Source organism: Pygocentrus nattereri, chromosome 13 (assembly GCF_015220715.1).
Source record: "Pygocentrus nattereri isolate fPygNat1 chromosome 13, fPygNat1.pri, whole genome shotgun sequence".
Taxonomy (NCBI): Eukaryota; Metazoa; Chordata; class Actinopteri; order Characiformes; family Serrasalmidae; genus Pygocentrus; species Pygocentrus nattereri.
The window spans coordinates 1,406,014-1,433,394 of NC_051223.1; the positions used below are offsets into that span (position 1 = coordinate 1,406,014).

The following is a 27,381-nucleotide window of genomic DNA, read 5'->3' on the forward strand; positions in this document are numbered from 1 at the left end:
CATTCTTCTATTCTATACACAAAGGTGGTACTGACAAAGACCTAAAATCTGTGGGGTATCAGTTTTCCCAAGGTAGTTCTTTGGTCCACTGTGCTTTCAGTTTTGCAAAGACAATGGCGTAACCTAAACCGATTTCTGTTTATTAAGTTATTACACCGATAAACTGACACACAAAAATATGTTTATAAAGGTAGGTGACCCCAAACCTGTGATAGGCCACGTATAAAAATAAACAATACACAAAAGACACTTAAAATGATTGGGTGAAGTGTTACATCTGGAAATATGTATACGCTGCAATGACCAGATTCTGGAAGTCATGGTACTCTTTTCCCACATTAGAATTTTTAATGCTCCTGCTAAGCTGTGTGTGAGAATGGACTGCCATGCAGGCTGAGCTTTGGCACCTGCTTCCTGCCACAGTCCCACTGTGTGCAACACCACAGCTGTTCCCTCACAACGCTCGGCTCCAGAACCAGGGCCTTGGTGCACACAAACAGCTCTCGGCTGTCGTTATGAAACCCGCCTGAGCAGAATAAGTAACAGCACTGCGTTCCTCACTATTGATTCAGCTGAGTTGCGGGTCGTGCTGGGTCCACTGGGGTGGGTTAACACTTGTTAGTGTTTTTTGTCAGATTCAGAGTACACCGGGTGCGTGAACTCAAGCTGCATGCGCACGAGAAGCGTTCGGGACACGCTGGCTCTTCATGTATCGTGGCGGATGACGTGTTGGCTGGGCGGGAACGCCGGGAGCGTTTGCTGGAAATGACAAAGAAGTCATGGAGGCCCTAAAAGCTTTCTAAATCTAGTGGAATGGGAGGAAATGCCTCCAGCCGATTCCGCAGAGAAAGCTGAAACCGCATAATCTCGCTCTGCCTTCCTTGATGTCTGCACATGTACAAAACAAAACATCTGAGAGGTCCTGCTTCCATAAATATCAAGGAAATCAGGAAGCTGAATACGAACCTGCTTTATTCCTGAATAGCAAGAAATAAGCAACAAACAAAATAAGAACCCATCATTTGTTCTGGCACTTTAAAAAGCCAGAGCTCACTCGTTTATGAAGGCTGATCGGAGTCGATTTGTCCCCAAAAATCACTTTTTACCAGGAAAATGAGAAACCCCATTAGCCAAGTGCACACGCAGAGAGAGTGCGGGTCATTTATAGATGTTAGCCTTACGTAGATGTTGTTGTGGATCAAAGTTGTCACTTTCAGTGTGAGTAACCACACTTGAAAGCAAAGCTGCTCAGCGCTTCGTCATTGGCAAGACTGACAACCACATTACTCAGTGGAATATTAATAATAATAAAAAAAAAGCAGGCTTCTGGATCAAACGTATCCTGCCTGATACGGAAAACTCCCACGTTCCATGCTGATGGTATTCCATTCAATGATCCCATCATCCATGCATCATCAGATGACTCCTCAGCTCCCCTAGGAGCAGCACTACATAGGCCAGAGCACCATAAACTCAGGATCTGCAAGATTTAGTGAGCATGTCTCATTCCTATTTTTAGTTTTATCCACTTGTTTTTTTCTTCAGTCAAACTCCTCCGGTCTGCGGTGATCATAGGTTATATATGAGCCAACCTTATTTCCACTGTTAAAGGGAATTCTACAGACGCTACAAAACATCACATATAACAACTCAGAAGTTTCACTCATGAAGGTCCAGTGGTCCATCTGACTCAACACTATTAACCATTTCACACCAAACTACTCTAAATGGCTTTGTTCACATCTCAGCAACTGACCAATTGACTTTTGCAGAAAATTAATTATCCAGGCCACTTCGTTAGCTCTGGGCACCATGCAGGTCATATTTCATATTGGCTTTATTTACCGTGGAGCTTTACTGTGAAAGATTGAGCCACCAGACAAGCTCTGCTCCATTAGCTCCTCAGGGGTGAACTCCAGTGTGGTGTTGGGATGGTTCTTGTAGTCCAGCCAAGCAGGGGAAATGTACTATCCCATTCAAAACAACCTTCTCAAAATCACAGTTTGTGAAGTCTTATAAATAACACTCTGACCACACACACACACACACACACACACACACACACACACACACACACAAACACACGCCCTGGTCTGAGGCTTGGGAAAAACCCAAGCCTCTTTGTTTCTGGGAGAAGCATGTAGTAGAAAAAGGTCAAAAAATGAATCCAAGCCAAGCAGAACACTTCATCACGAAACTCAGCGGAAAGGACGCAGACAGACAGTGAGCAAGGCTGAGAGGAGTCATCTGTTCGGAGGCGTGGGGAGCGGCCTGGCCCAAATTGTGAGCCTTTGCAACAACTATTTCCATAGGATCCCTGTCCCAGGGAGAAGTGTGTTTTGAAATCAGTGTGAGCTCCAAGCACATGCCAAGGGCCAGGAGTCTCATCCATCACTCAGGCCGGCACACATGGAGAGAAGTTTACCTCACAACCTGTGTACTGGGTCCAGCAAGGGAAGGAGTGGCTGAGGGAAGAGGAGAACGGGACAGGTTCAGATCACAGTTTCCATGAACGCAGAGCCTGAGGCGCATTTGGACACTGTTGTGTCGAGGACTTGTACGCTCTTGTACTTGGCGTTTAGGCTAATTTCAAATTTGATACCTTATGTTTTCGAAGGCATGTGGACATTTATTCGGGTTTTCTTCAATGACGGCAAGCCCATCAAATTGAGCACATGGGGAGGAGAACTAAGTGAAGCAAAGCTCAAGTTACATCATGCAAAAACATTCTTTTTTAAATAAAAGCGTCGGATGTTGTATGTATACACTCTTCTATCCCCAGTCCACACTGACCACATACGTCAAAAAACGGTTTATTTTAAATTCATTGTTTGTCTGAGGAACGCAAATCAATGTGTTTACATGTATCCTCATATTCAACTTACTGAGGTTTAGCTCCACACATTCTTGGACAAATGTCAGACAGCTGTGCAGAAGTTCCAAAGCCACAAGCACTTAGGGCTGGGCAATTTGATGATGTTTATCGATATTGTGATCAATTCTGTCACAATAAGCTTTTATGAGAATATACTGATTTCATCAGTACTGACCAACTGCATATTTCATTATAAAGAGAACATAACTGGCCCCGTTTAACTGCATTTACTGCTGTGCTATATGTGCAAAATAGATTTTTAGTATTTAAAATGTGCCACAACTAACAAAAAAAGTATTGCCACAATAATGAGGTATTAAACACAAGGTGTTTTCTAAGATTCAAATTTTGGAATTCAACTAAAGATGCCTTTGGCATGTCATGAAGTATTATATTTTCATACGTTTACAATTTATGTAATAGGTAGCATTATTTGGCAAGCTTTTAGTCGTCCGTCAACACTTATACAATTATCATCTTTGAGACATGGTCATTGTTACATTAATTCAAAAGAATATGTAAAATGGCAAGTTCCATGTTAGAGAATCCTTTCTATCAGGTTTAAAGTGACATTTCACTCAAGAAGTTTCAGGAGGTTTCAAGAGTTCACACCACTAGTGTTTTTAAGACACACACACGATATATATCACACACACAATTATATATATAATGTACTTTTAATGTAAGTCAATGGAGCCAGACTTTTTTCTAAGTCATTTTGGGTCATTTCTTTTAGTCCATTCATCATGAAATTTTCACACAATATAAATGGTAACATGTATTTTCAAATTATGTAAAAAACTGAACAACAGCAATTTATATATATATATATATACACATACATACATACATACACAAATATATATATATATATATATATATATATATATATATATATATATATATATATATATATATATATATACACACACATACATACATACATACATACAATCAAATCTATATGGAATGATCAATGACTGTGACACGTTTAAGTCCGCACTGGGACGGCAGGTTCATTTGGAATGACAAACTACAATGTCAGCCTTTGTACTAAAAGAAAGAGAGAGTGTACTTGGATGCCATGCTGAAATAAAATACTCCTTTTAAAATATTTAAAACTAAAAAGCATCCATCATGTCTTTGGAACTGTCCATCATAAGCATTGTATCAACAGCATATATATGCCATGATTTTAGAATCAGGGCACACAGCTGGTTGTTATTGTAATACACAGTAGCAATCACGACTTCAGCTGCTTTCCAAGAACCACAGCAGATTCAAAGCCCAGCTATCAACCCTTGTGGTGATGCATTCCGTCAGGCTCGTGTTAACATGCACTACCTGATTGGGAGCAGCCTTATTCTTTTCTTCCACCCAACGTAACATGGTTACACTGCCTCAGTGTTTACGAACATGTTTTCGCACCGAGCCCAATGAAAAGTGCTAATGAAGCTGTTCTCTTCCAACAGACACACCTGGTTCTCATTACCTCCAGCACTTCCATCCAGCTCTGTGACAAATAACTCACAGTTTACAATCTATCCTCACTTGATAAACAAGTTGGGGGTTTTTGGAGGGATCTGGGAGCAGAAATAAGCCTCCACCAATGCCCTCAATCTGGGAATGGAGCCTGAGGTAAGCAGGGGAAGGACATGGATCAGAGAAGTAGGCTGGTGTCTGCACATAGATCAGTACAGGCAATGAAGGGTCACTGGATAAGATCCGCTGTTTTTAGGAGATCTAGTACTGTACGAAAGTCAGAGACCACCTTTCTTTTATTTAATTTTCAATCAAAATAGCCATTAAGTATAAATTATTCACTTTTCAGTGTCAGGAAAATGCCAGAAAGTATAAACTAGCAGAGCATTACACAGAATCATCAGCAAGGTAACAGCGCTGTGAAGAATATTCAATAAAACAAGAGCTGCTTTTTCAACTAATCGAACAGTCGGCACGTTTATGACCGCGACTGCGTCTGTGCAACAGTTTTAGTTTAGATTACGAGGCTAAATGCTTAATGCTAAGGAGTTGACAGAGAATAAAGCAACCTGCTTTGCATTTCAGTTTTCATGTCAGTCACAAGGTCTTCCCTGTCAAAGCCAGAGTGATCTCTCAGCAGTAGTCAAAAGGTGGGGCTGTCGAGACTCTGGTACTAACCGTCTGTATTAGACCTCTAATTAGAGGTGATAATGTTGGTCTTAGAAGCCTGGAGCAGTCCAAATGTCCAACCTCCCTACTGCTCTGGACCGCTGGCTGCTCTCAGAAGCATTTACTTTTGAGAATTAATGAGAGAGTCTAAAAAAAAATTAGAGAGAGTCTAAAAAACCTCCAAAGCAGAAAGATGCATTACAACTGCACTGGCCGTTAAGACTAACACAGCTAAGTTTGGCCACATGCTCAGGTATAAAGCATTTCTGAAACACTTGACCACTAACAATCTAAAACTTGGTCACCCTACTCTCTTTGACAAAGGTTGACGCAGAAGATGTTCTCAGTTTTTAAGACAATGTTGCTATAAAGATGCTGCTCTCCAGTGCAGGGAAGGGTTGCCAGATTGGGCGTGATTCCCCAGAAACTTCTGCCAGAAGTTATTTATCTGTTTGTATGTAATATATATATATATATATTTGTGTTTGTGTATACACACACACACACACACACACACACACACACACACATATATACACCCCTCTACTACTAAAATACAGGCCTATAATATTTACCATGACATTTAGCATGCCCACCCTTTGCCTTTAGTACAGTTTTCATTTTCAGGGAACTTCAAGAAATCATTTTTTCAAGAAATCTGCAGGGCTGTTTTTCCAAGCATCTTATAAGCTCTGAAAAAGTTTAGTCTCAGAACTTGGCTGCATTCTCTGCTTCTCACTAGCCAAGTAACATCAATTCGAAATTTGACTTCTCAATCCATGATGTCCAATTGCTGTTGCATTTTGCACAGTGGAAGGACGGACAGACACGCCCGTGGACTTTTTTTCAAGCGTGGGGTTTGATGTCTCAAAGATGAAAGCAGTTTACCTGATGTTGACCAGTCTGCTGGACTACCAGGTCTTGTATGATTGTTAGGTATCCCATATTCTCTATATATTAAATTTTTTTTTCTTAACTCCAGTTTTAGAACCTGCTTTTTTCACTTATTTTCCTTTGCCTTTCCCTGTCTGTGTGCAAGTGGTTCATCTTATGTCTGATCATCTTAAACATCTCCGTTAGCCACTTTAGACACACACGAGAAAGAAATTTCCAAGGCACTTATGGTATGTTTGAACAGTTGCTTGTGTGAATGTTAATGTCTCTTTTGACTTGACACTGTATCTATTGTTGGCAGCTTTTGTGTAATTTTCTGTTAAATACATTTCAGGCTTTTTTCTGATACTGAAAAATGAATAACGTGTAATTATTGGCCATTTTGACTGGAAAGTGAGTAAGAGGAAAGGTGGTCTCTAACGTGTGCACAGTACTGTATACCTGATTTTAGCCTTCGTCCTGGGTGGGTTACAAGCACAACAGGGTAAAACACGTTAACGGGACAGTGTGATTTAAGCAAGACAAGCCGCAAACCATGCTACAAAACACTTTCACTGGAGCATTGGCAGAAAAAATGTCAAATGCTTCCAGAGGAGTGGGCTTGCTACTTTCTAGATCCATCATGACTGTGCACAAGACTGCAAACTACTACAATGAACCCATGCTGGGTTTTTAATATCGATCCTGGATGGGTTGCAAAAGAATGAGATAACGTGCTCGACAAAGGCTTGTAACGCGGGACCAGATTTCAGAAGTTTTTGCATGTGGTTGAAAAAAGTTCTAAAACACACTGATAACGTGTTACATGACTGGAGTTGCCATGTATTGTGGTTTCATCAGCCTCCAGCTCACAAAAACGAACTGCACCCCGAAACACAGTAATCGCCAATCCTCACAGGGGCTCCACTTTAGGGCCTGTAGTACTCATTTTGTTAAATGGACTGTCAACCTGTACTGCTACATTGGTCCTGGTGGGCTAAAGGGGGAAAAAAGCTTCTAAAACAAACAATACATCAAGTTACATGGTAGTGTCGACTGAACTGCTCTCTGTGGAAGTTTGCAAACGGTAAAGGTGGCTTTGGTATTTCTGTGCATTTGCGGGAAAGAGCGGTGAGGTTTCGCGAGGATTGGTCTCCTCCGGAGACCTGATCTCAGCTCTCAGCATGAGCGTAAACATCCACAGAGAAAGGCTGAATCCTGCCATTGTGCCGTCTCACAGTATGCAAGCTGGCTCAGCCACGAAGCCGCGGCTGTGGGGCGGACAGGAACTCGATGTTGTGATTGAAAACACGCCGCGTTTCAGCAGGCTGGTATCATTCACCGACCTGCAAGTGGCAGATCGCCCAGTCAGCATGAACAGCAACCTGCATATTTCAATCGCAGCGGGAATGGCTGGCCAAGCTAGGTGCGAGTCAAAAGTCTGATAATACTGATAATACTGATAATTCCCCTCCAGGTGTTATTCAATACAGATTTTCGGTCTGCAGAGGATTTATTTTCTGTGTAATTTTCTATTGTTTGACTATCATGTGCTTAACTTTGCAGTATCTATTTGGATAAAATGTCTTATTTCATCCCTTGCACGCTGAAGAGGAAATTTCAGTCCTGCTCCATCATCACTTTTACCAGGAAAAATGTTCAAATATCAGTTTTTGTTTTGCTTTCTCCTCACATGATTTTGTACGTGTGTGATATCATTATTACAGGAACGGAGTCAAAAGCACAAAAGAGTTACTGTCTTTTGCACAGCCCCAAATTTCAGAGAACATCTGCTCTCTCGTCTCCATCAAACGTCCAACATCCGCTAACTCAGCTGACAAATTTGAAATGCACTGGCTGAGGCACGGCAGACGATGTTTATTTGAATACCCAGCTTTGACATTCCTGAGGATCAGTATCGGCTCTAGCTGCCACTGTCCGAAGGAGTCCGAGATCCTGCCGGCAGTGGGCTGTAATCTTCCAGAACAGGTCCAGAGAGGCGCAGTCCAAGCACTTTCTCGCCCTGCACGTTTATTTTCCCACACCTTTTAGGTTTACACGAACAAAACGACTTCAGCAAGAGTGGGGATTTTTTTGTAAAATGGACGGAGAGCCTGTTTATTTATTTTGAAGGCGTTACTCCATTCTGCTTGTAAAGAGGCCTGGTTGGGCCACCTGCCTTGGACTCGGTCAGGTACTGGCTTGCATTCTCCTTCACCCAGGGCCGTCTAGCCAGTCACAGTCATGCTCGCCTCTCGGTGTTTATCCACACGTTGCCAATTAGGCCGCGAGTGTCCTGCCTAAAAGCTTACAACCATTTCCTCTATAAAGGCATCGGAACAGGTGAAGTGTGCTTGTCTTGGCTCAGGCCACAAAAGGACAGGCCTACCTCAGCTAAAGCCGGTGAGTCGACTTGACACGCTAGGTCATTAATCAGCAGCCCAGCACCCTCAGGAAAACCTTCTGACGATCAAAGAAATCTGATTATTCTGCTATTTTCTAGCTGCAGGTTTCAACAAGGAAAAGTTAAGCATGGCCGTATGTCATTCAGTAGTCACATAATTGTGTGTGCAAAGTGATTTTGACCTATTTTGTACCACTACCTAGAGCTGCCAGAGCAATGTGGTTTTCCTTACCTTCTGAAAGAAATCCTCGCCTCCATTCACCCTCCCCTCGGCGGCAGCTGCAGAGAAGAATGGGACATTTTAGAGAGACTGCAACATCAGGGATCACTTAAGAATGTGTATTAACTAAAAATCAGCAAGCCATATCAACACGTTTTTCCACATGGCCTACAGTGGAAAAGTGTCAGTGCCATTCATTCAGGCAGGCAGAGCGCGCGGGCCGGTTTTCTGTCCATTGGCAGCAAGTTGTCCCTGCGGCAAACGCGTGAGTTTACATTTCATTAAAGCTTGTGTGTGTCTCTGTGAATTAAGTCAACTTTAAACCAAGTAAATCCCACATTCTGATCCACAGGCATGGATGCAAGCCATGTCTCTGGGCGACATGAGCCGCACCAACTCTCCTGCTCTTCTGGTGCCTGTTTGACTCTGGATAAACAACCTTTGGCTACGAAGGGTTAAAGTGCAGTGGACACATGAGCTTTAAATGAAACTAACCAAGATGGATCGAGAACCTGTACTTGGCACAGGCTGAGGGGGGTTTATTGACAATGTGAGGTTTAAGCCGTACAAGTCTGCAGTTATTACTGTCATTTTGTTATGCTACTTGCACCATTACATAAACATTTACTCAGCTGCGTAAGGCATTGCAGTTACATTTCATTTACAGTATTGTGCAAAAGTCAGGGACCACCCTCTTTGACTTCTATTATTTAAATTGAAGTCAAAACGGACGTCGTTATTCGTTTTTCAGCGTCAGAAATAGCAAAAGCATATTTAAGAGAAAATTACACAGAAGCTTCAAGAAGTAAATGCAGTGTCAAACTGTATTTAGTGTGTCCACTGTGTGCGCCTGTATTACAGTCTCCACTGTTTTCCTCCGGCTTGCTTTCAGTTCTTCCAAGAAATCTGCTCGGATATTTCTCTTCTTTTCTTGTAAATACCTCCTAAGTTCAGCCTTTCAACATTGGGTCCCAATGATCCCAAGCGCAAATGTAAACTCATCCGTTCATAAAACCTTATTCCACATCTCAGATTTCCATTTTCAGAGCTGTAGTGGAAATTCTCTTCTCTTCTCTTTTTGTCTTTTCATTTTTAAGCATTTGTATTCTCACAGTGGAAGGATGGACAGAACCACCTGTAGGCCTTTTCAGATCTGAAGCAACCGTGGAACTCGACTGATCTTTCCTGTCTTTCAAAGATGAAAGCTTTATGTACGGTTTATTTGATGGTGACAGTTTTAGTAGCCCATCAAGTGCTGTATGGATGTTAAGTGTCCCATTTTCCATTTATTTTCCATGAATCCTTCCTTATATATGTGTATTATCTCATATCTAATCTTCTCACAACTACCTCCTACAGCTGTGTTAGATGCACATGACAAATACATTTGCCAGGCAGCTAGGGGTGTGTTTGGATCGTTGCTTGAGTGAAGGTTAATGCCTCTTGAAGGGTAACAATCTCACTGACTCCTTCGGCAACCTTCAATTGGGAGTACAGAGCTGCAACTTGGTTAAGATTAAGATTAAGAGACCCTTATTAGTCCCACAACGGGGAAATCCCACCTCCGCATTTAACCCATCAGTGCAGTTAAACACCACATACACACTAGTGAATGCACACAAACTAGGGGGCAGTGAGCACACTTGCCCGGAGCAGTGGGCAGCCCAATCTGCAGCGCCCAGGGAGCAGTTGGGGGTCAGGTGTCTTGCTCAAGGACCCCTCAGTCATGTGCTGTCGGTTCTGGGGATCGAACCGGCGACCTTCCAGTTACGAGGCTGGTTTCCTGACCTCCAGCCCACGACTGCCCCCAACCTGGTTGGTTTTAAGATTGGAAGGATGGAAAAGTTAAAGCAGCAAGATTCAAGATTCAAGAGTTTCGTCATGTGCACAGCAGAACAGGCAGCTACACTGTACAATGAAATTCTTACTTTGCTCTTCCTCCATTCACCAAACACCATCTTAATATAATCTTAGAAGAAAATAGAAAAAGTCAAAACAGTCAGAAAAAGCAAAGAAGTACAGTTTTTTGGGCAAAGTTGAAGTCACACGAAAGTAAATAGCAGACAAATCAAACACTGAACTGATTTTATACTCTAAAATCTGTTATTAGATTCTCTGAAAATGGAATTCAAACAAACGAAAGGGTGGTCTCTGATTTTGAACAGTACCCTACATTCTGTCTCTGGCGATTTTGGTAACAGATGAGGAGGTGATCACCAGTTAACACGCCTGCTGCAGACGTTAACCAGCAAACACGGACTTCACATAACAAATGATACACGTCTGCGCTTGATTAAAGCTAATAAGGCCCCAGCATGGAAGCTCAACTGCACTACAGCACTGAGGGACATTGATGAACGAGTTTGACCTACATTCAGCCATACAGGCAGAATCTGCTGCCACAAGCCTGGCTTTGCGTTTGTCGTCTGGGCTAAGCCAGACAAAATGTGAAGCATGTATTTAAATCCTCTGAATTACAGGGATGTTTTTTTGGAAGCAGACGGACTGAAAATTGCACAAATCCAGCACAGCCCCAGCTGAATCAGCTCTGTGGCATCGAAGTCTGATCAACATCATCATACTCGGTGCCCCCTGCGCTGTAAAATGAGCTGCCTGAGAAAAAGCGTCACAATAATTAAGCATGAATAACTTTATAGGGCCGGCCAGATTCAGAAAGGGAAAAAGAGTTAGGCAAATTGTGGTTAAGCCTGGCCAGAGTGCAAACCGGCACTGTAGATGTGCAAGTGTTTAGGTAAAACAACAAAAAACATGTTCTTCCACTAAAAGGACCATAAGCTGTATTCTGTGTGATTGAGCACTCATTTGTACCGGCTAGTTCAGATATTCTGCATTATGACACAGGTATAGACAGGTCACTAAACCATCAGTCCACAGGATGATCCAGGTTAAAAACATGATCTGCTGTTAAAAAAAAGCAGAATGTGTTCAAATCCGTTCCGAGCAACTGACTGTACTGTTATTATTGTCACGGAGACATGAATATTTTATAGAATGATATCACGCCAATTAAAGCAGAGTAAATCACAGGGCCAAAGAACACCAAAGAACAAAGAACATGTGAAAATTAAAGTACCCTTACACCAAACTGCTGGAGCCTTGTTTTCCTCTTTACTTTAAAAGCTGTTGATGATACTGTATGACACGGTTTCTATAAAAATGGACAAAGGACATCACGTAGCTACAGACAGTATTAACCCTCAGGGCCCTCTAGGCTCTCAGAGAAGGCCTAACGACTTCTATATTCATATGTTATAACTGTGTTTCACTGTTGTATAGGATGGAGGCAAACATTCTATTTTCTTGACAAGCCCAGCAGAAAACTGTCCAGTGGAGAATAGCTTTCCTCTGTGGTGTTTAGGTAGACATAGCTAAGCGAGTTCTCCTACTGGCTAAGACTTCAAGAGTCCTTATGCATTAGATTAACCATCAGCTTTCCAGGAACTGGGGCCAATTCTGCGAGAAAAACATCATCACTGTGGGCCTTCTGGAAGTCTTAGAAACATCACTGACTGAATACCAGCAGCAGCCTAATCAATGGGCTGCTAGAAATGGAAACCAGCAGTGGGCGCTCTGCGCCAGCGCTCTCTAACGTTCGGCAGAGTCGTTCTAAAGAGTCAGAGTAAAGTTGTAAATGATCAATTCACCCCTGGAGTTAACAGCCGTGCTGTAGCTTAAATCTGGTGCCAGATGACAAAATAACACGTCATCCGGCGCCACATAACCACATAAGGAAGCCAACTGGAGATTATTTAAGCCTCTGTCAACATGGTTTAAAATTTAGTTTTAGCAGTAAATATATGCCACGGAATCAGGGCTCACCAGCGTAATATTGAAGTAATATATTGCTGCTGTCAGAACAAAATGACAACTGTAGAAGAAAAGGGAAAAAAAACTGCTTTACTTTTAATGCAAGTCTATAGAACCAGACTTCTGTCCAGTCTTTTTGAGCCATTTATTTCAGCCCATCCATCATTAAAGGGGAACAGGCGTTTTTAAATTTTGCCAAAAGACAAAAATTGAGATATAAGGTTTCGTTATGACAGGCAGATCACAGACATATTATAACTAATATTTAAAAGCTCAGCAGTAACGTTATTTCCACAATCTATAGCCAGCTAGCTTACTGCTAAAACTGAGGTCATACAAGCTCCCATTAGGAGTTGGCATGGTCATAGCTGCAGACATTGTAGAGAAATTTTTAATGTGCCTTGTTCCTGCCTGGAAAGTTCAATTGAGGGGAAACACTGTGAACCTTCATAAACCTTCATGACAAGTGTAGTTAACAAAAATGGTTTTGGTTGGGACTCGGAGCAGCGGGCGAGCGAGAACATTACGTGAGGGAGAAGAACGAAAGTAGCTGACATTCATTCCGCCAAGTCTGGCTGGTACTATAGCAGATTTGAAGTCACCTACGGCAGAATTTACCCAACCCGACCGAAGAAAACGGCAGAAAAAAGGAAACTTAAAAAAAAACCTCTCAAAAGAAAAAGACCAACATCTGTCTTTCTCTGCCATCCATCCATTTTCTAAGCCGCTTCTCCGTCAGGGACGCGGGGGGGTGCTGGAGCCTATCCCAGCAGTCATTGCCAGGATACACCCTGGACAGGTCACCAGTCCATCGCAGGGCAGACACACACACACACACACACACACACACACACACGGGCAGTTTAGCATGTCCAATTGGCCTGACTGCATGTCTTTGGACTGTGGGAGGAAACTGGAGAACCTGGAGGAAACCCACGCAGACACGGGGAGAACATGCAAACTCCACACAGAGAGGACCCCGGTCACCCGGACGGGGAATCGAACCCAGGCCCTCCTCGCTGTGAGGCGACAGCGCTACCCACCACGCCACCGTGCTGCCCTTTCTCTGCCAGTTCAAAGCAAAATATCACGAAAACTATAGATAACAGAATAAATGATGACAGTGAGGAGACAAGGGCTTTAACGAGTGTAAGAGGATTTGAGCATTGCAGTTACAACCTAAATTCATGATGATGATCTTCCACCAATTATGAGCTACATTATCCTAGTAGCAATGCTAAAGATGCAGTTCAGACACTAAAAGTTTGGCTTACTAACTGCAGTTGGAGTAAGTAAACATTTTTTTTCTTGTTTTTTTTTTGCATTACCTAAAATTTGGGGTATGAGAACAAAGAAATAAGCTCAATTCATTTCTCTTTCCCCTCTTATGTATGCACACTCCAAAGCCACAACCCTCTACAGTTCACAGGGACTTTAGTTTGGCACTTAAAGCTAAAGCCATGGCTTGGCGCAAAGGAGTAACTCCTACTGCGAACTTGCAGAAGACTGCAATAAATCAACCGAGTGATCGGGTTGGCAGTCAAATGTCAGGAGTTTGTCATTCTGTCACCACATTCTCGCAGTGTATAAAAATGTTGCGCTACTGGAGCAAGTCTACGCATCATAATTATCCAAAACGATCTGTGAAATCGTTTTTTAAAGCACACTTTGACTTTCTCTAACAAATATGAACCCAAATGCTGACTAAACTCCTATTGGACTTCACACTTGCCAGTTGCCATGCCAGACAAGTATAAATGCAGCGTTAGGAAGCACATTTCCTTTGAATAAAATGATTCTGAGCCATGTCACACACCACATTATGGTCAAACCCAAAATAAATCAGTAGTGAGTCTCTTTTGTTAGAAGCTCCAAGTCACACTAAATTACCTTTCCAGCTCGCAAATCCACCTTCAAACCATGACGGGCATCAATATTCACCGTGTTGTCAAATACAGTGTCTCTTAATACCACACACATTCGTATGGATGGATCAACTTTCTTGATATCCCACTTTATCGGCCAAGAAGGCCTCTGAGGGAAGGGACTGCCTGCTGTTGCCTGGCAGCAACCAAACAAATGTGCAGATGTGACTTGGTTCAGGAGTTTGTCCAAACTTAACTTGCTGACTTGGCCACATGTCATCAGCTGCACGACTGATGTCATGGAAAGGTTGTATAATGTGCTCGTAGTGATGCACAATCGGTTCTCAATCGCTTTAACAGCTGCCAGTTAAATACATCACAGACGACAAATTTTTACTGGCACTAGCAGAGAGCAATGGGAACATAGGTGGTTTAAATCTGGGGCATTTTAAAAATGGTTAAGTGATTAGAATGGTATAAACAGATCCAATAATAATAATAATAATAATAATAATAATTCAACTTGCATTGCACAATGTGTAAAAGGTTTTGTATTTTGTATAAATCATAAAAAAGTCTGGTTTAACATGAAATGCTTCATTCTAGAGACTCAGAAAACAGACGTCCAGAGCATAGAACACCTCTAAAAACTCTCAAATTGAGATGGTTACAGATATGCTGCCTGATGCCAAAGACACTGTTTTTATGATAGGTTTTGCCGCAGGGGCAGCAGGGTGGGGCAGTGGGAAGCACGGTCACCTCACAGCAAGAATTGCCTGGGTTCAATTCCCAAGCTGAGTGACCTGGGTCTTTCCCGTACAGAGTCATGTTCTCGCTGTGTCTGCGTGGGCTGAAGACATGCAGTCCGCTGAACTGGACATGCTAAAGTATGTATCTCTGCCTTGTGATGGACTGTCCAATGTGTTTCCTGCATCCCAAAAGAAGCCACAGTCAGAAGGGACAACCAGTCACTGCTCACTTCAGACAGTAAACAAAACGGAGCGGAATGCAATGTAGACACGGTTCCTACGGTTACCGCTGTTAAGAAAGCAGAGCAGGTAAGTTTCTCTACAGTTAACCATTTCACATCAAAACACTTCAGAAGAACTTTACTCTGACGTTTACTCAGTAAACACCTTAGGAGATTCTGTAAAACTCTGCATCTCAGTGACTCCATACCTACCATTCATGCTCAGCTCCCACACAGAAGCCCTAAGAAGCCCGGAGCCTAACTAGGAAGTCCTGTTCCTCTGCAGAATCGAGGACATTCTACCATCAACAGTGATAAGTGAAGACCTAAAAACTAAACAGGAAGCATACTGTACGTCTGCCCAGAGTAGCGCTCCATTCAGAGCCTGAGTCAATCCGTAAGAATGTGCTCTGCTCTCCTGATTAGCTGTGGCTGCAGAGCCGCGCGCCAGTGATGTCCACACCGTCCACTGAAAGGTTGTTGAGAAATCATTATCAGCAGCTGTCTTCCTTGGCCTCGCACAATGGGAGTAAGTTGTTTCAGTGGGAGGTTTTCATGTTAAGGCTCTTCTTATTTAGAAACACAGATGATTTGCAGCTTCTCTGGGGAGCAGAGACAACATACATGAAAATCTGAAGTATAGTTTAAAAATATACAGACTATTTCTGAGGAACCACCAACAAGCGTGCAAGAAATAAATCTCAATGCTCCAGCGCAAAGGAACAGCCAGTCTTCCCACACAGTGAAGATCTGCACCTGAATCATGGGGTCAAGCTAAGCTGTTGAAGACGTCATCAGACAACACATCGGCTTCACTTTGGTTTAATGCTGAAGCGGTTTTGCCACTTATTTGATATACAGTTCAAACTGGCTTCATAAAGATGAGAAAAACATCAAGATCGCACCACATATCAAGCAGCCAGCTACTATACCATCCAATGACTTGTACACTCACCGGCCACTTTATTAGGTACACCTTGCCAGTGAAAGGTTGGACCCCCTTTTTCCTTCAGAACTGTCTTAATTCTTCATGGCAGACTTTCAACAAGGTGTTGGAAACGTTCCTCAGAGATTCTGGTTGGTTATTTGAGTTCCTGCTGTCTTTCTATCATCTGGAACCAGTCTGCCCGTTCTCCTCTGACCTCTCACATCAACAAGGCATTTTCGTCCACACAACTGACCGCTCACTGGATATTTCCTCTTTTTCGGACCGTTCTCTGTAAACCCTAGAGATGGTTGTGTGTGAAAATCCCAGCAGATCAGCAGTTTCTGAAATACTCAGACCAGCCCGTCTGGCACCAACAACCACGCCACGTTCAAAGTCCCTTAAATCCCCTTTCTTCCCCGTTCTGATGCTCGGTCTGCACTTCAGCAAGTCGTCTTGACCACCTCTACACGCCTAAATGCGGCCCTGTGATTGGCTGATTATCCATTTGCGTTAACAAGCATGCATTAGCGAAAAAGACAATAAAAAGGCCGTTCTATTGCAGTTAAACCACAAACAGCAAGCAGGCAGGAAATAACTCTCAAACTGAAAAGGTTAGCCCCCTACAGGGAACATTTCCAGACGAGTGAATGAGTCAATCTAGGCTTAGTGAAGACAGCACCAGACAACACATGCGAGCAACAATGTGTTTAGTAGTGGTAAGCCAAGGTGGCTGGACACTCAACTGATATCAATCCATCCATCTTCATCAAGATGAGCGAGCAGCCGACTAGACGGTCCACAGCTGCACAAGCCAATGATGTACATGATAGAGAATCTTAGCAGGTATTACCAACAATGGACAACGTACTGGACTCCAAGAAAAACGGAGCAATTACAGATCGATTAAATAAACTGGGGGCAAACATCTGGGTGGTTTTAATCCCCTTGCTCACGAATTTTGAGGGATAATCTGAAAAGCACAAGACGCCGACGTTATTAAAACCAGCTATCCGTAACTCAGCCCAGGGTGCTGCCGTGACGTCCAATAAATACCACTTTTGCAGGTTTTTGACGGGCATACAACAACCATTTTGTTTTTCGTCTTGAAGCGTTTGAGCTAACTCTGGTGTAATGGGTCATTCTTTTCCTTGTCATAACAAAGTCTCTGGTCCGAGCCAGCATTTTTTAAAACCAGAGTCTCTCCAACAGCTGCAGTGAATTATGTGCTGCGAACACTGGGAACCTTCCGCCCACCTCTCCTCAAGGGTCCCTCTGACCAGACCAGCACAAGCTGGAGCTTTCAGTACAATCTCGCTGTACCTGATACTTCCGCTGCATAAAGGGCTGGCTCACACTGCTTGCAACATTTACTTGCCAGGCATTAAGTTTATGATCAAGACGGTCAGGCTTCTTCAGGAACATCCACTGATATGGCCAAAAAGGTGACTCTCTCTCACTGAGAACAGAGGCTCGGGGCAGCAGCGAGCGGCTGCAGCAGAAGTTCTTGGGGAGAATGCCACGCTTAACCTCAAAAAAACCATGAAGAAGTGTTTCCCTAGGCCCCAGTCCAGAGGACAGCCAGCCCCAAGCACATTCCACCCAGCGCTCACTTCCTGCTCTATACTTTCATCCAACTCGACAAAAAAGATGAACTCTTTAAAAAGCTCCTGACACGCACCAACACACCCCGAGCGTGCAATTAGCCAAAGCACACAAGCAGCTTTAGAGTGCGGCCTTTACACTTTCTAGAAATAGGAGCCGCTCCGTAGCACTTTGGCATAAACTGCTACATAAACAAATTATTTCAAATGCAGCAAAAACATCCTGAAGTCTGCCTGAAACAAGAGAGGTCACTTCAAACTGTTACCACTACAAAATAAGTGGAAAACGGGAAACTTTTCCTTTGAAAAAAAGTCGCATACCTGTTTCATGAGTCACCTAATTCAGTTATGCATGCTATACATTTTCCACGCATCAGAAACACGTGGGAAGAATAAAACAGAGCAGAACTGTTCTTCACAATCTCCCCACTGCATGTATTAATGTTGTAGCAACAGATTCTTATTTAGGGCTCTCTAGAAACCATAAAACTCCAGTGTGAATTCAGAGTTCTGCTTGTTAAACACAGCAGTTGAGTTTGCTCAAGTCTGGACATCTGCGGATGTTACGACATTGCTTGGCCAGAGTCACTGCAGAACCGGACCAAGCAGCGACTCTCCTCCTGCCTATAGGCATGGCCGGGCGTTAACGGTACTACTGGTAGAACTTGTATTGGTGTTGTTGGTAGTTCGGCACTACGGGTATCCTGCCAAGACGGAATAAATCGACGATCCACATCCACCACAGACACTATGAATATTAATGAATAAAATCTAGTGCAGACCAGTTAGTATAGCACCTAAAAGCTCAAATTCAGGTCTGCACACTACACTGTTTATTAATGGAAAATGCAATTGGCCAGTTCAAAAATTGACTCAATCACTGACGTTTTCATTATGCAACTAATCCATTTAACCAATTACAAATGTATTCATTGTGAGCCATGAGCTTCACACCAGTCGCAAACACTAGGGCATGTTCAGATTTGACCCATGATCCTTGTATCTACACTCATTGTCCATTTTATCAGCTCAAACTGCCGTATAGGTGCACCTTGCAGTTCTGCAGTTACGGTCTGTAGTCCATCTCTTTCTCTGCATGCTTTGTTCGTCCTCTTTTACCCTGTTCTTTAATACTCAGGACCCCACAGGACCACCACAGAGCAGGTATTATTTGTGTGGTGGATCTTTCGCCGCACTGCAATGACACTGACGTGGTGGTGGTGTGTTAGCGTGTGTTGCACTGGTCTGAGTGGATCAGACACAGCAGCCTAATCCATTCACACCGGCACAACACACGCCAACACACCACCACCACCACCACCACGTCAGTGTTACTGCAGTTGTGAAAATGATCCACCACCCCAATTAAACCCTCTCCTGTGGGGGTCCTGAATGGTAAGGAACAGGGTAAAAGGGGGCTAACAAAGCATGCAGAGAAAGAGATGGACTACAGACCGTAACTGCAGAACGGCAAGGTGCACCTATACGGTAAACAAGCGTAAAAACAATGGACAATGAGTGTAGATACAAGGAGGTTTCAATAGCAAAAACAGTGGAAATGTCCATCCCAAGTGACCAAGCTTCGCTACTTCACTCCACTGGCATTAAGATAAATAAATAAAATAATATAAAATAAATAAATAAATTCAGGCTACTCACCGTGTGCTCTTTTAACAGTCAATCAGAGAACTCGTTCAACCAATGGGGCAGGAAACACCTCGCATAAATTAAGAGTGAAAGTCGGGCACGGACAGCGCGATAGCGTCCGAAGGTCGACCCTAGGCTTGGTCTGTCAGCGTCCTTAGGCTGGTCGCGATCATGAAATGTTCTGTGTGCACACACTCGCACAAATACCCAGAATCAAACAGGGAGCTTGATGTGTTTCTCATGCAAAACATGGCAGACCACCAAAACTGTCATCATCAGATAAAGAAAACAAAGAAAATCAAGCTCCTCTCTTGCTTCAGATCTGAAAAAATCCACAGGTGTTTCTGTCCATCCTTCCACTGCGAGAAAACATCAACACTGTGGGACTGAAAGGACGTGTAGCTGTTAATAAGCCCTTACTGAGAAACAGAAAAGGGCAAGTAAGAACATTTGTGAATCAAAGAAAAGATGCTGACTGTGGGAATCAGAACCGCGGACTGGCCGCCCCTGAATCCAAATCTCCATGTTATTAAACGGGTTTCAGATCGCTTGGCTTGCAAACTTAAGACTGAAGAAAGAACGTCCAACTAATGACACGCACAGCAGCTCGAATTCAGCAAAACAGTCTTCTGAGTGCTACACATGGAAGACCGTCTCATGACTCAAGTCATATTTTCTTTGCTGCAACTTATGGAAACTCACTTCTCCAGTAAACAAGGTGAGAACAAATCATCGCAGTCAGGAAGTCAGGAAGTCGGGAAGGCTTGCTGCAAGATGTAGAATCTGACAGCTTGACACTGTGGGCAACAACACAATACACACAGAACATAACGTGGGCCACTGACCTATGGCCGGCTTCCACAATACAAAAGTACCACAATACAAAAAGTGTGTTGAGAGCGTAAAACTTCACACACTCTCTCCAGCATTTGTCTTACATTGCCGTGAACCCAGAGAAGACAGAACTGCTATGAAACCGTGGCAACGTGTTTTTGAACCAATGAGATTAAAATATACACTGGCCTCAGAAACAAGAATGTGATATAATGAGTATTTAGAAATGATATGCAGTATGTACGGTTTTAAACTGTATAATTTAGCCAGAATAAATTGGTACTTTTTATAGAAAATGGTATAGCATGCTTTTTGCCATCTTTGTCCTGTTCTTCCTCAGGCCTTCCACTTAGTGGGCTATAATGAGAGCATCAAAATCTGACCCCCCCCCCCCGAATGCATATGCATCTCTCACACTCACATACACACACACAGACACTCACATACACACACACACTGACCAAAAAACAAAAAACACACAAAGTGAGTGAGAGTGTGTGGGAGACCTGGGCATGTGCTAAGACTATCATTTCATTCCTACAGAGTATTCAGTGACCCAAGCTTGACTGGTAACTCCTTCCCACTCGTTGTCTCCCCATGGCTCTGACCTAATATCCACCAAGCTTTGCTGCAGTGATGAAGGACAAATAAGGCTCTGCGGTTAATTAAGACTCCTATCATTCTTTACAAACGTGAAGTTTTTTGGCAAAAGTAATTGAACAGAAGATCAAATCAATTTTGCATTTATTGGGTTGATACAGCACAGTCACTGAGCTCTAATCTACTCCTTATTGTGCTGAGATATCCTGTACACACACACACACACACACACACACACACACACACAGTAATGCACACAAGTCAGAGACCGCTCTTCATTTATTTAATGTTCAGGAAAAATAAAATAAGATAAAACAGCCATTAAGCACTAGTTATTCATTTTTCAGGAGATTTTTCTGATGAGATCTTTATCTAAGTGCAGGGGAAGGGAGATGTCAAAGGTAAATAAGTAAAAATAAAACCCCTAACAACCTGCTAGACCACCACAACTGTCACGGTCACATAAACAGTACTAAAAGCTTTCATCTTCAAGAGAGGATCCACAGGTGTCCACCCTTCCCCTGAGAGAAAACAACTCAAAACTATGGGACTGAAAGGACACGTAGCCGTCAAGGTCGTTAGGAAACAGACAAAAAGAAGCACATTTGCAAATCAAACAAAGAAGCTGCTGGAGTGGCCAGAACAACTGACTGACCACCCCAGCCCAGACCATAACAGAATGTGCTTGGGATTTACTGGACCATGAGAAGCAGAAAATGCAACCAACTTCTAAGACTGAACTTCGGACGTGTGTAAAAATACACCTGCAGATTTCCTCGAAAAACTGAAAGCAAGTCTAATAAAAAGAATGGAAGCTGTAATAAAAGGCACAATAAGTGCTGAAAAAACAAAATATATTTTTTGTTGGGAGTTTTTGTGTAACTGTCTGTTAAATACATCATCGCTGTCAGAACAACACCTTTTATTTACTGAACGGCGACTTCACAGGAGAAGGTAAAAAAGATTTAACTTTTAATATAGTAACTGGTTTTGTTTTCCAAATAATTTCGGAATTTATCAACAAATTTACACACAGTGTAAAGAGCAACCGGCATTTCACAATTATGGGAAAAACATGAAAGACTTATTTTAAAGTAAATATGGCTTATTTTCTGAAAAATTCATGACTTGTCATTAACGGATGTTCTGAGCGGATATTAAATGAATTCCGGATGGTCTCTGACCTTTGCACACCAATACATCCCTATTCTTGAGGTTATTTCCAAGGCACACAATGCATGTCTCAACACTTACGGGGTTTTTTGGAATTTGGAATGCAGTTTTTACAAAAACAATAATAATAATAATAAACACTAATAATAATAATAATAATAATAATAATAACAACAAATAGGAAAAAACTTAAACAAATAGGGAAAAAATGAATAAGACAATTATATAATGAGCTGACGGAGAAAGCTCAATACCGCTTTTTCGTTTTTGATAGTGATACTGATATTGAAACCTCCCATACCCGTGTTACTTTTGCTTAAAACCCTTTTTTATTGACGCACATCACTTAAGATGAACATCTGAAAGTACGCCATCACGTTCAAACGACTCGCTCTATAACCCCACAGGGATTATTGGATTACAGCAGCATTTTCTGCTGATACTGGCCTGAGACTGACACCTTCTATCTCTATATCAATCGGCTGTTCAGAACCATTCACACCGCTCACCACTATTACACTTACGTATCGCTGTTGTTGGATCAAAGCCTCGCATCTTCAAAATGGTGACTTTACAGGAGAAGGAAAAATCCTACTTTACTTTTAATGTAAGTCAATGGAACCAGACTTTTTTCCGAGTCCTCTTGGGTGGTTTCCTTTGGTGCATTCATCCTAAAATTGACACATAATGTAAAGAACAACAGGAATTTTCTAATTATGTCAAAAACTGAAAAACGACAAAAATTGAGATATGAGGTTTGGCTCTGACAGAAGAGATACGTCTCACTTTTTAACAAAGTCACAAAGCTGATTATCCGTGAACAAACAAAAACTCCTCTTCCTCCAAATCTTTTGGTGAAACGTGCTCTGCGAATTGCTTTGCCGTATGGCCTAAGCTCCCCTGAGTACGGCACCATAAAAAGAGACAGGCAAGTTCAGTCTCCCGACAGAGCAGTGCAGTCGACATAAAGGAGACAGATGCACATTCTCCACAGTGAAGTTCTGCCTCCTCAGTCCAGGCCTGGTTGACGATTTCAATCTGAGGCTCCAAAAGTCCAGGCTCAGATCAGCCTAATGGAAGCTGACCAGGAAAAACTAAACATTCTAACTGTAGGGAATATAAATGCACAAACACGGCATGCGACATTCTGCATGAGACACTGCACTTTTAAACCCCCGGAACACTACACCGCTCTTGCAAGCCAAACCAAACAAACACGTTTTAAAGCGAAATAATTGATGCTGCTGTTCGAACTGTAAAATAACACTCAAAAAAATCTGCCCTGAATATTGATTAACTATTTTCGTCCAGCTCTGAAGAATAAGATGGTGTTGGCACCTGCACTGCTTACACGTTCGCCCCGAAATGCTTGAAGAAATAAACCAGCTCCCTGCATGGAACTATTAAACTGATGACCAAGAGCAGCAGCGGCATGAAGCAAAGAAACGGTTATAATGGCTGAGAATGGAAAATCCCTTTTTCACACGCACGCATATATAGACAGAAAAAGAAAGATGGAGAAAACGAATGCAAGAACAACAAATTAGTGATGGGACATACCGTGTGAAGCCAGAAGTCTTGGTGCTTCCAAGCAAAGCTCAAGTGTTCTGGAGCAAAGTCCCCTCCAATAAACTAAAGCCCTGTTTACACTTGGCTTTAACACTTGCCCCTTTCAAACGTAGCTTCTGCATCCAGATATCGATCAGGTATCATTTCTCTGCGCAATATTTACATTTTTAAAACAGGCAGGGGTCACGTGGAGCATAGCAGGCAGAGCCTCCACTTTCATATACACCCAGTTGTCATACACTCTTCTCCAAAATTACGTTACAGCTGCAGGTGAAAGCAATATTAGGAGTCTTACCCAAGGACTAACATAGGAAAGTACAGTGCAGGGAATCTGCAGGCGGTGCTGCTGTAATGCTCCACACACTATTTGGCAATCATGGTGAAGAGCGTTTCAGGGTTTTAGGTTACAGAGAAAGAAAATAAAAGTTCAAGTAAGTTCACATACACTTTGCTTAGCACCCAAAACTGGAGCAACATGAACTACATTGCCACAAGTATTCGCTCGTCTGGCTTCACACGCATATGAACTTGAGTGACCTCCCGTTCTTAATCCATAGGGTTTAATGTGATGTCGGCCCACCCGTTGCAGCTATAACGGCTTCAACTCTTCTGGGAAGGCTTTCCACAAGGGTTAGGAGTGTTTACGGGAATTTCTGACCGTTCTTCCAGAAGCACATTTGTGAGGTCAGACACTGATGTTGGACGAGAAGGTCTGGCTCACAGTCTCCGCTCTAATTCATCCTAAAGGTGTTCTATCGGGTTGAGGTCAGGACTCTGTGACTTTGTTCCCACAAAGTTGGGAGCATGAAATTGTCCAAAATCTCTTGGTGCTGAAGCTTTAAGAGCTCCTTTCACTGGAACTAAGGGGCCGAGCCCAACTCCTGAAAAGCACCCCCACACCATGATCCCCCCTCCACCAAACTTTACACTCGGCACAATGCAGTCAGACAAGTACCGTCTCCTGGCAACCGCCAAACCCAGAGTCATCCATCGGATTGCCAGGCGGAGAAACGTGATTGGGCACTCCAGAGAACACGTCTCCACTGCTCTAGAGTCCAGTGGTGGCGCTTTACACCACTGCATTCCACACTTTGCATTGCGCTTTGATGCAGCTGCTCGGCCATGGAAACCCATTCCATGAAGCTCTCTACGCTGTTCTTGAGCTGATCTGAAGGCCACATGAAGTTTGGAGGTCTGTAGTGATGGACTCTGCAGAAAGTCGGTGACCTCTGCGCACTATGCCCCTCAGCATCCGCTGACCGCTCTGTCATTTTACGTGGCCGACCACTTCGTGGCCGAGTTGGTGTCGTTCCCAATCGCTTCCACTTTGTTATAATCCCACCGACAGTGGACTGTGGAATATTTAGTAGTGAGGAAATTTCCCGACTGGACTTGCTGCACAGGTGGCGTCCGATCACGGCACCACGCTGGAACTCACTGAGCTCCTGAGAGCGACCCATTCTTTCACTAATGTCTGTAGAAGCAGTCTGCAGGCCTAGCGGCTCGGCTTTACACACCAGAATTCAGTGATTTGGATGGGTGAGTGAAAACTTTTGGCAATATAGTGTATTATACCAGAATCAAGTAGACCAGTGGCCTTTGCAATACTGATATTCCAGAGGGCTACAATATCATAACTATAAATAACAACCAATTAATTTCACTGCGTGCCCATTCATGCTGAGTAAACACAGCTCCACATGAGTGTTTCTTAGGATGGTTTAAAGAAAATAACATATTTCCAGGAATCCAACAAAAGTTTTTATGGAACTCTGATTGGGCAAGTAAGCATTTAATGGCTCAGAAAACGAATATTATAATAAATACAAATAACCAAACCTCGTCTGATGGCATGCCAGTATTACTCATAGTCATCAGTCAACACCTGGTTTGGCTAATCAGTGCTGATGCAATTGTTAAAAAGTTAAATATATTGATTACTGTACTTTTTAAAAAAAGATAAACAGCACCATAAATGACACTGTATATATTGTACTGTGCAATAGCTTTAGGCAATTGAAACAAATTACAATTAAAAATCTATCTAATTGGCTAGTAAGTGTTTATTTGCTTAGAAAAAAATAACTAACTAAATAAATATATAAACAAAGAATAAATACAAAAAACCCAACCTCTCCTCATGGAAGCCCAGTATTAACTGTAGTCATCAATCAACACCTGGTTTGGTTAGTCTGTGCTTCATTATTCCAGCGTGGTGCCGTGATCGGACACCACCGGTTGAACAAGTCCAGTCATGAAATTTCCTCACTACTAAATATTCCAGTCAACTGTCAGTGGTATTATAACAAAGTGGAAGTGACCAGGAACGACAGCAACTCATCCACACACACACACACACACACACACACACACACACATAATAAATAGCCTGATAAACCATGCTCATTGCACCACTTTCAATGTATTGAAATATGTACTGGATATAAAGCAGTATAATCACAATTCTAGCATTCTGACAGGACAATAACGTCCATTACTCTATGAGTCTTGGTGTGACACATTAATTGGGTCACGCAGTACTGACTGTAAGGATGTGCTATGGCTCAGGTTTGGATTTCCAGTTTACGACTGGTCCTAAATCTATCTGACTGAGCAATTCGAGGTCTGTCACATTTGCTTTGGCAGGCAGGGCTCGTAATTTACTCCTATTCTTCTCTTCCTCTTCCAGCGGCCCTCTAATGACATTCCAGCAACAAGCAGTGCAGGAAAATACGCATAGTGCAGAAGGCCCTCCAGTGTAGCTTGCCGAGGTTCTTCTAGATGATCTTTAGTGTAAGGGTCACTGAGATGATGAGACCTTCATGTGTTAAAAGGGAACCAGGTCCTGAAATAACCATCACATTTTATACAGTACCTATTTCTGACCACATAATCTGTACCTAATACCTGCACCCGTACCTAATAGCCTCACCATATACGAACGATTCCACTGACCACTCATTGCTAAGTAATAACAATGACTTGCAATTACTCTAAGCTGCTGGAACTACTTTGGCAGAAAAAAATGACAACATTAAAACCATATATTTGAAACAATGTCTGCGGCATCTATGCCTTATTTTTCTTTACTTCGTTGTGTAAAGGCACCTGAACACCACAGCTGTGATGATCACAGCCTTGATTATGTGTAGGATCATGCAGACGTTCTGCTGCTTGAGAAACTCACTTCTCTAACCCTCTATTTTATGGGGAGTTGGTGCAAATAACAACTACCATTTTACCAGCTTACAGCAATGCCAAGTGTTTATTTAACCGAAACAAAAGAATATGGATTACTTTTGGATAGGTAGGTCAACTGTGCCTAAACAAGGGGAAGATTTATTTCATTCGGTTCTCTGCTCCCTTAACTTTCTGATATAAAATCAAGGCATGGGCAATATGACGATATTTCTCGTTATTGTGAGAAGTTACGTCACAAGTCGTTTCTGACCATATTGTGAATATCACCTGCACTTAAACAAGACTGAACAACTGCGATTTTCATTACAGTTGAATAAAAATCACTGTATTCATATTTTTTTTACATTATTTTTTTAAACGTGGCCACAATCCATCACCATTCTTGAGTCTTGAAGTATTGCAATATTATATGCTTGTCATATCGCCCACCCCGTGATAAAAAACTTTGGGAAAAAAGGCAACAAAGTTGATATGATGTGCAAACACTGTGGAATAATAACTCAAAGCAGTCTAAATCCTAATATTATGCAGTAGGAAAAGTGACACTGACACACACACAGTGTTCCTATAATGTCAGCACTGGTTTAAGAAGAAATTTGCAGTGACGTTTCACTTCATACATCTACTCACCAGTTGCTCACC

The 27,381-nt window shown here is 42.6% G+C and overlaps 1 protein-coding gene across 1 annotated transcript in view; it reads right to left on the reverse strand.

Moving 5' to 3' along the window:
* Positions 1 to 27,381, reverse strand: part of bicc1b (BicC family RNA binding protein 1b) — a 94,151-nt gene that overhangs the window by 64,744 nt on the left and 2,026 nt on the right. The window contains exon 2 of the mRNA XM_017714530.2: positions 8,536 to 8,582. Coding sequence (XP_017570019.1) covers positions 8,536 to 8,582 — 47 coding nt within the window. The remainder of the gene's footprint in view (positions 1 to 8,535; positions 8,583 to 27,381) is intronic.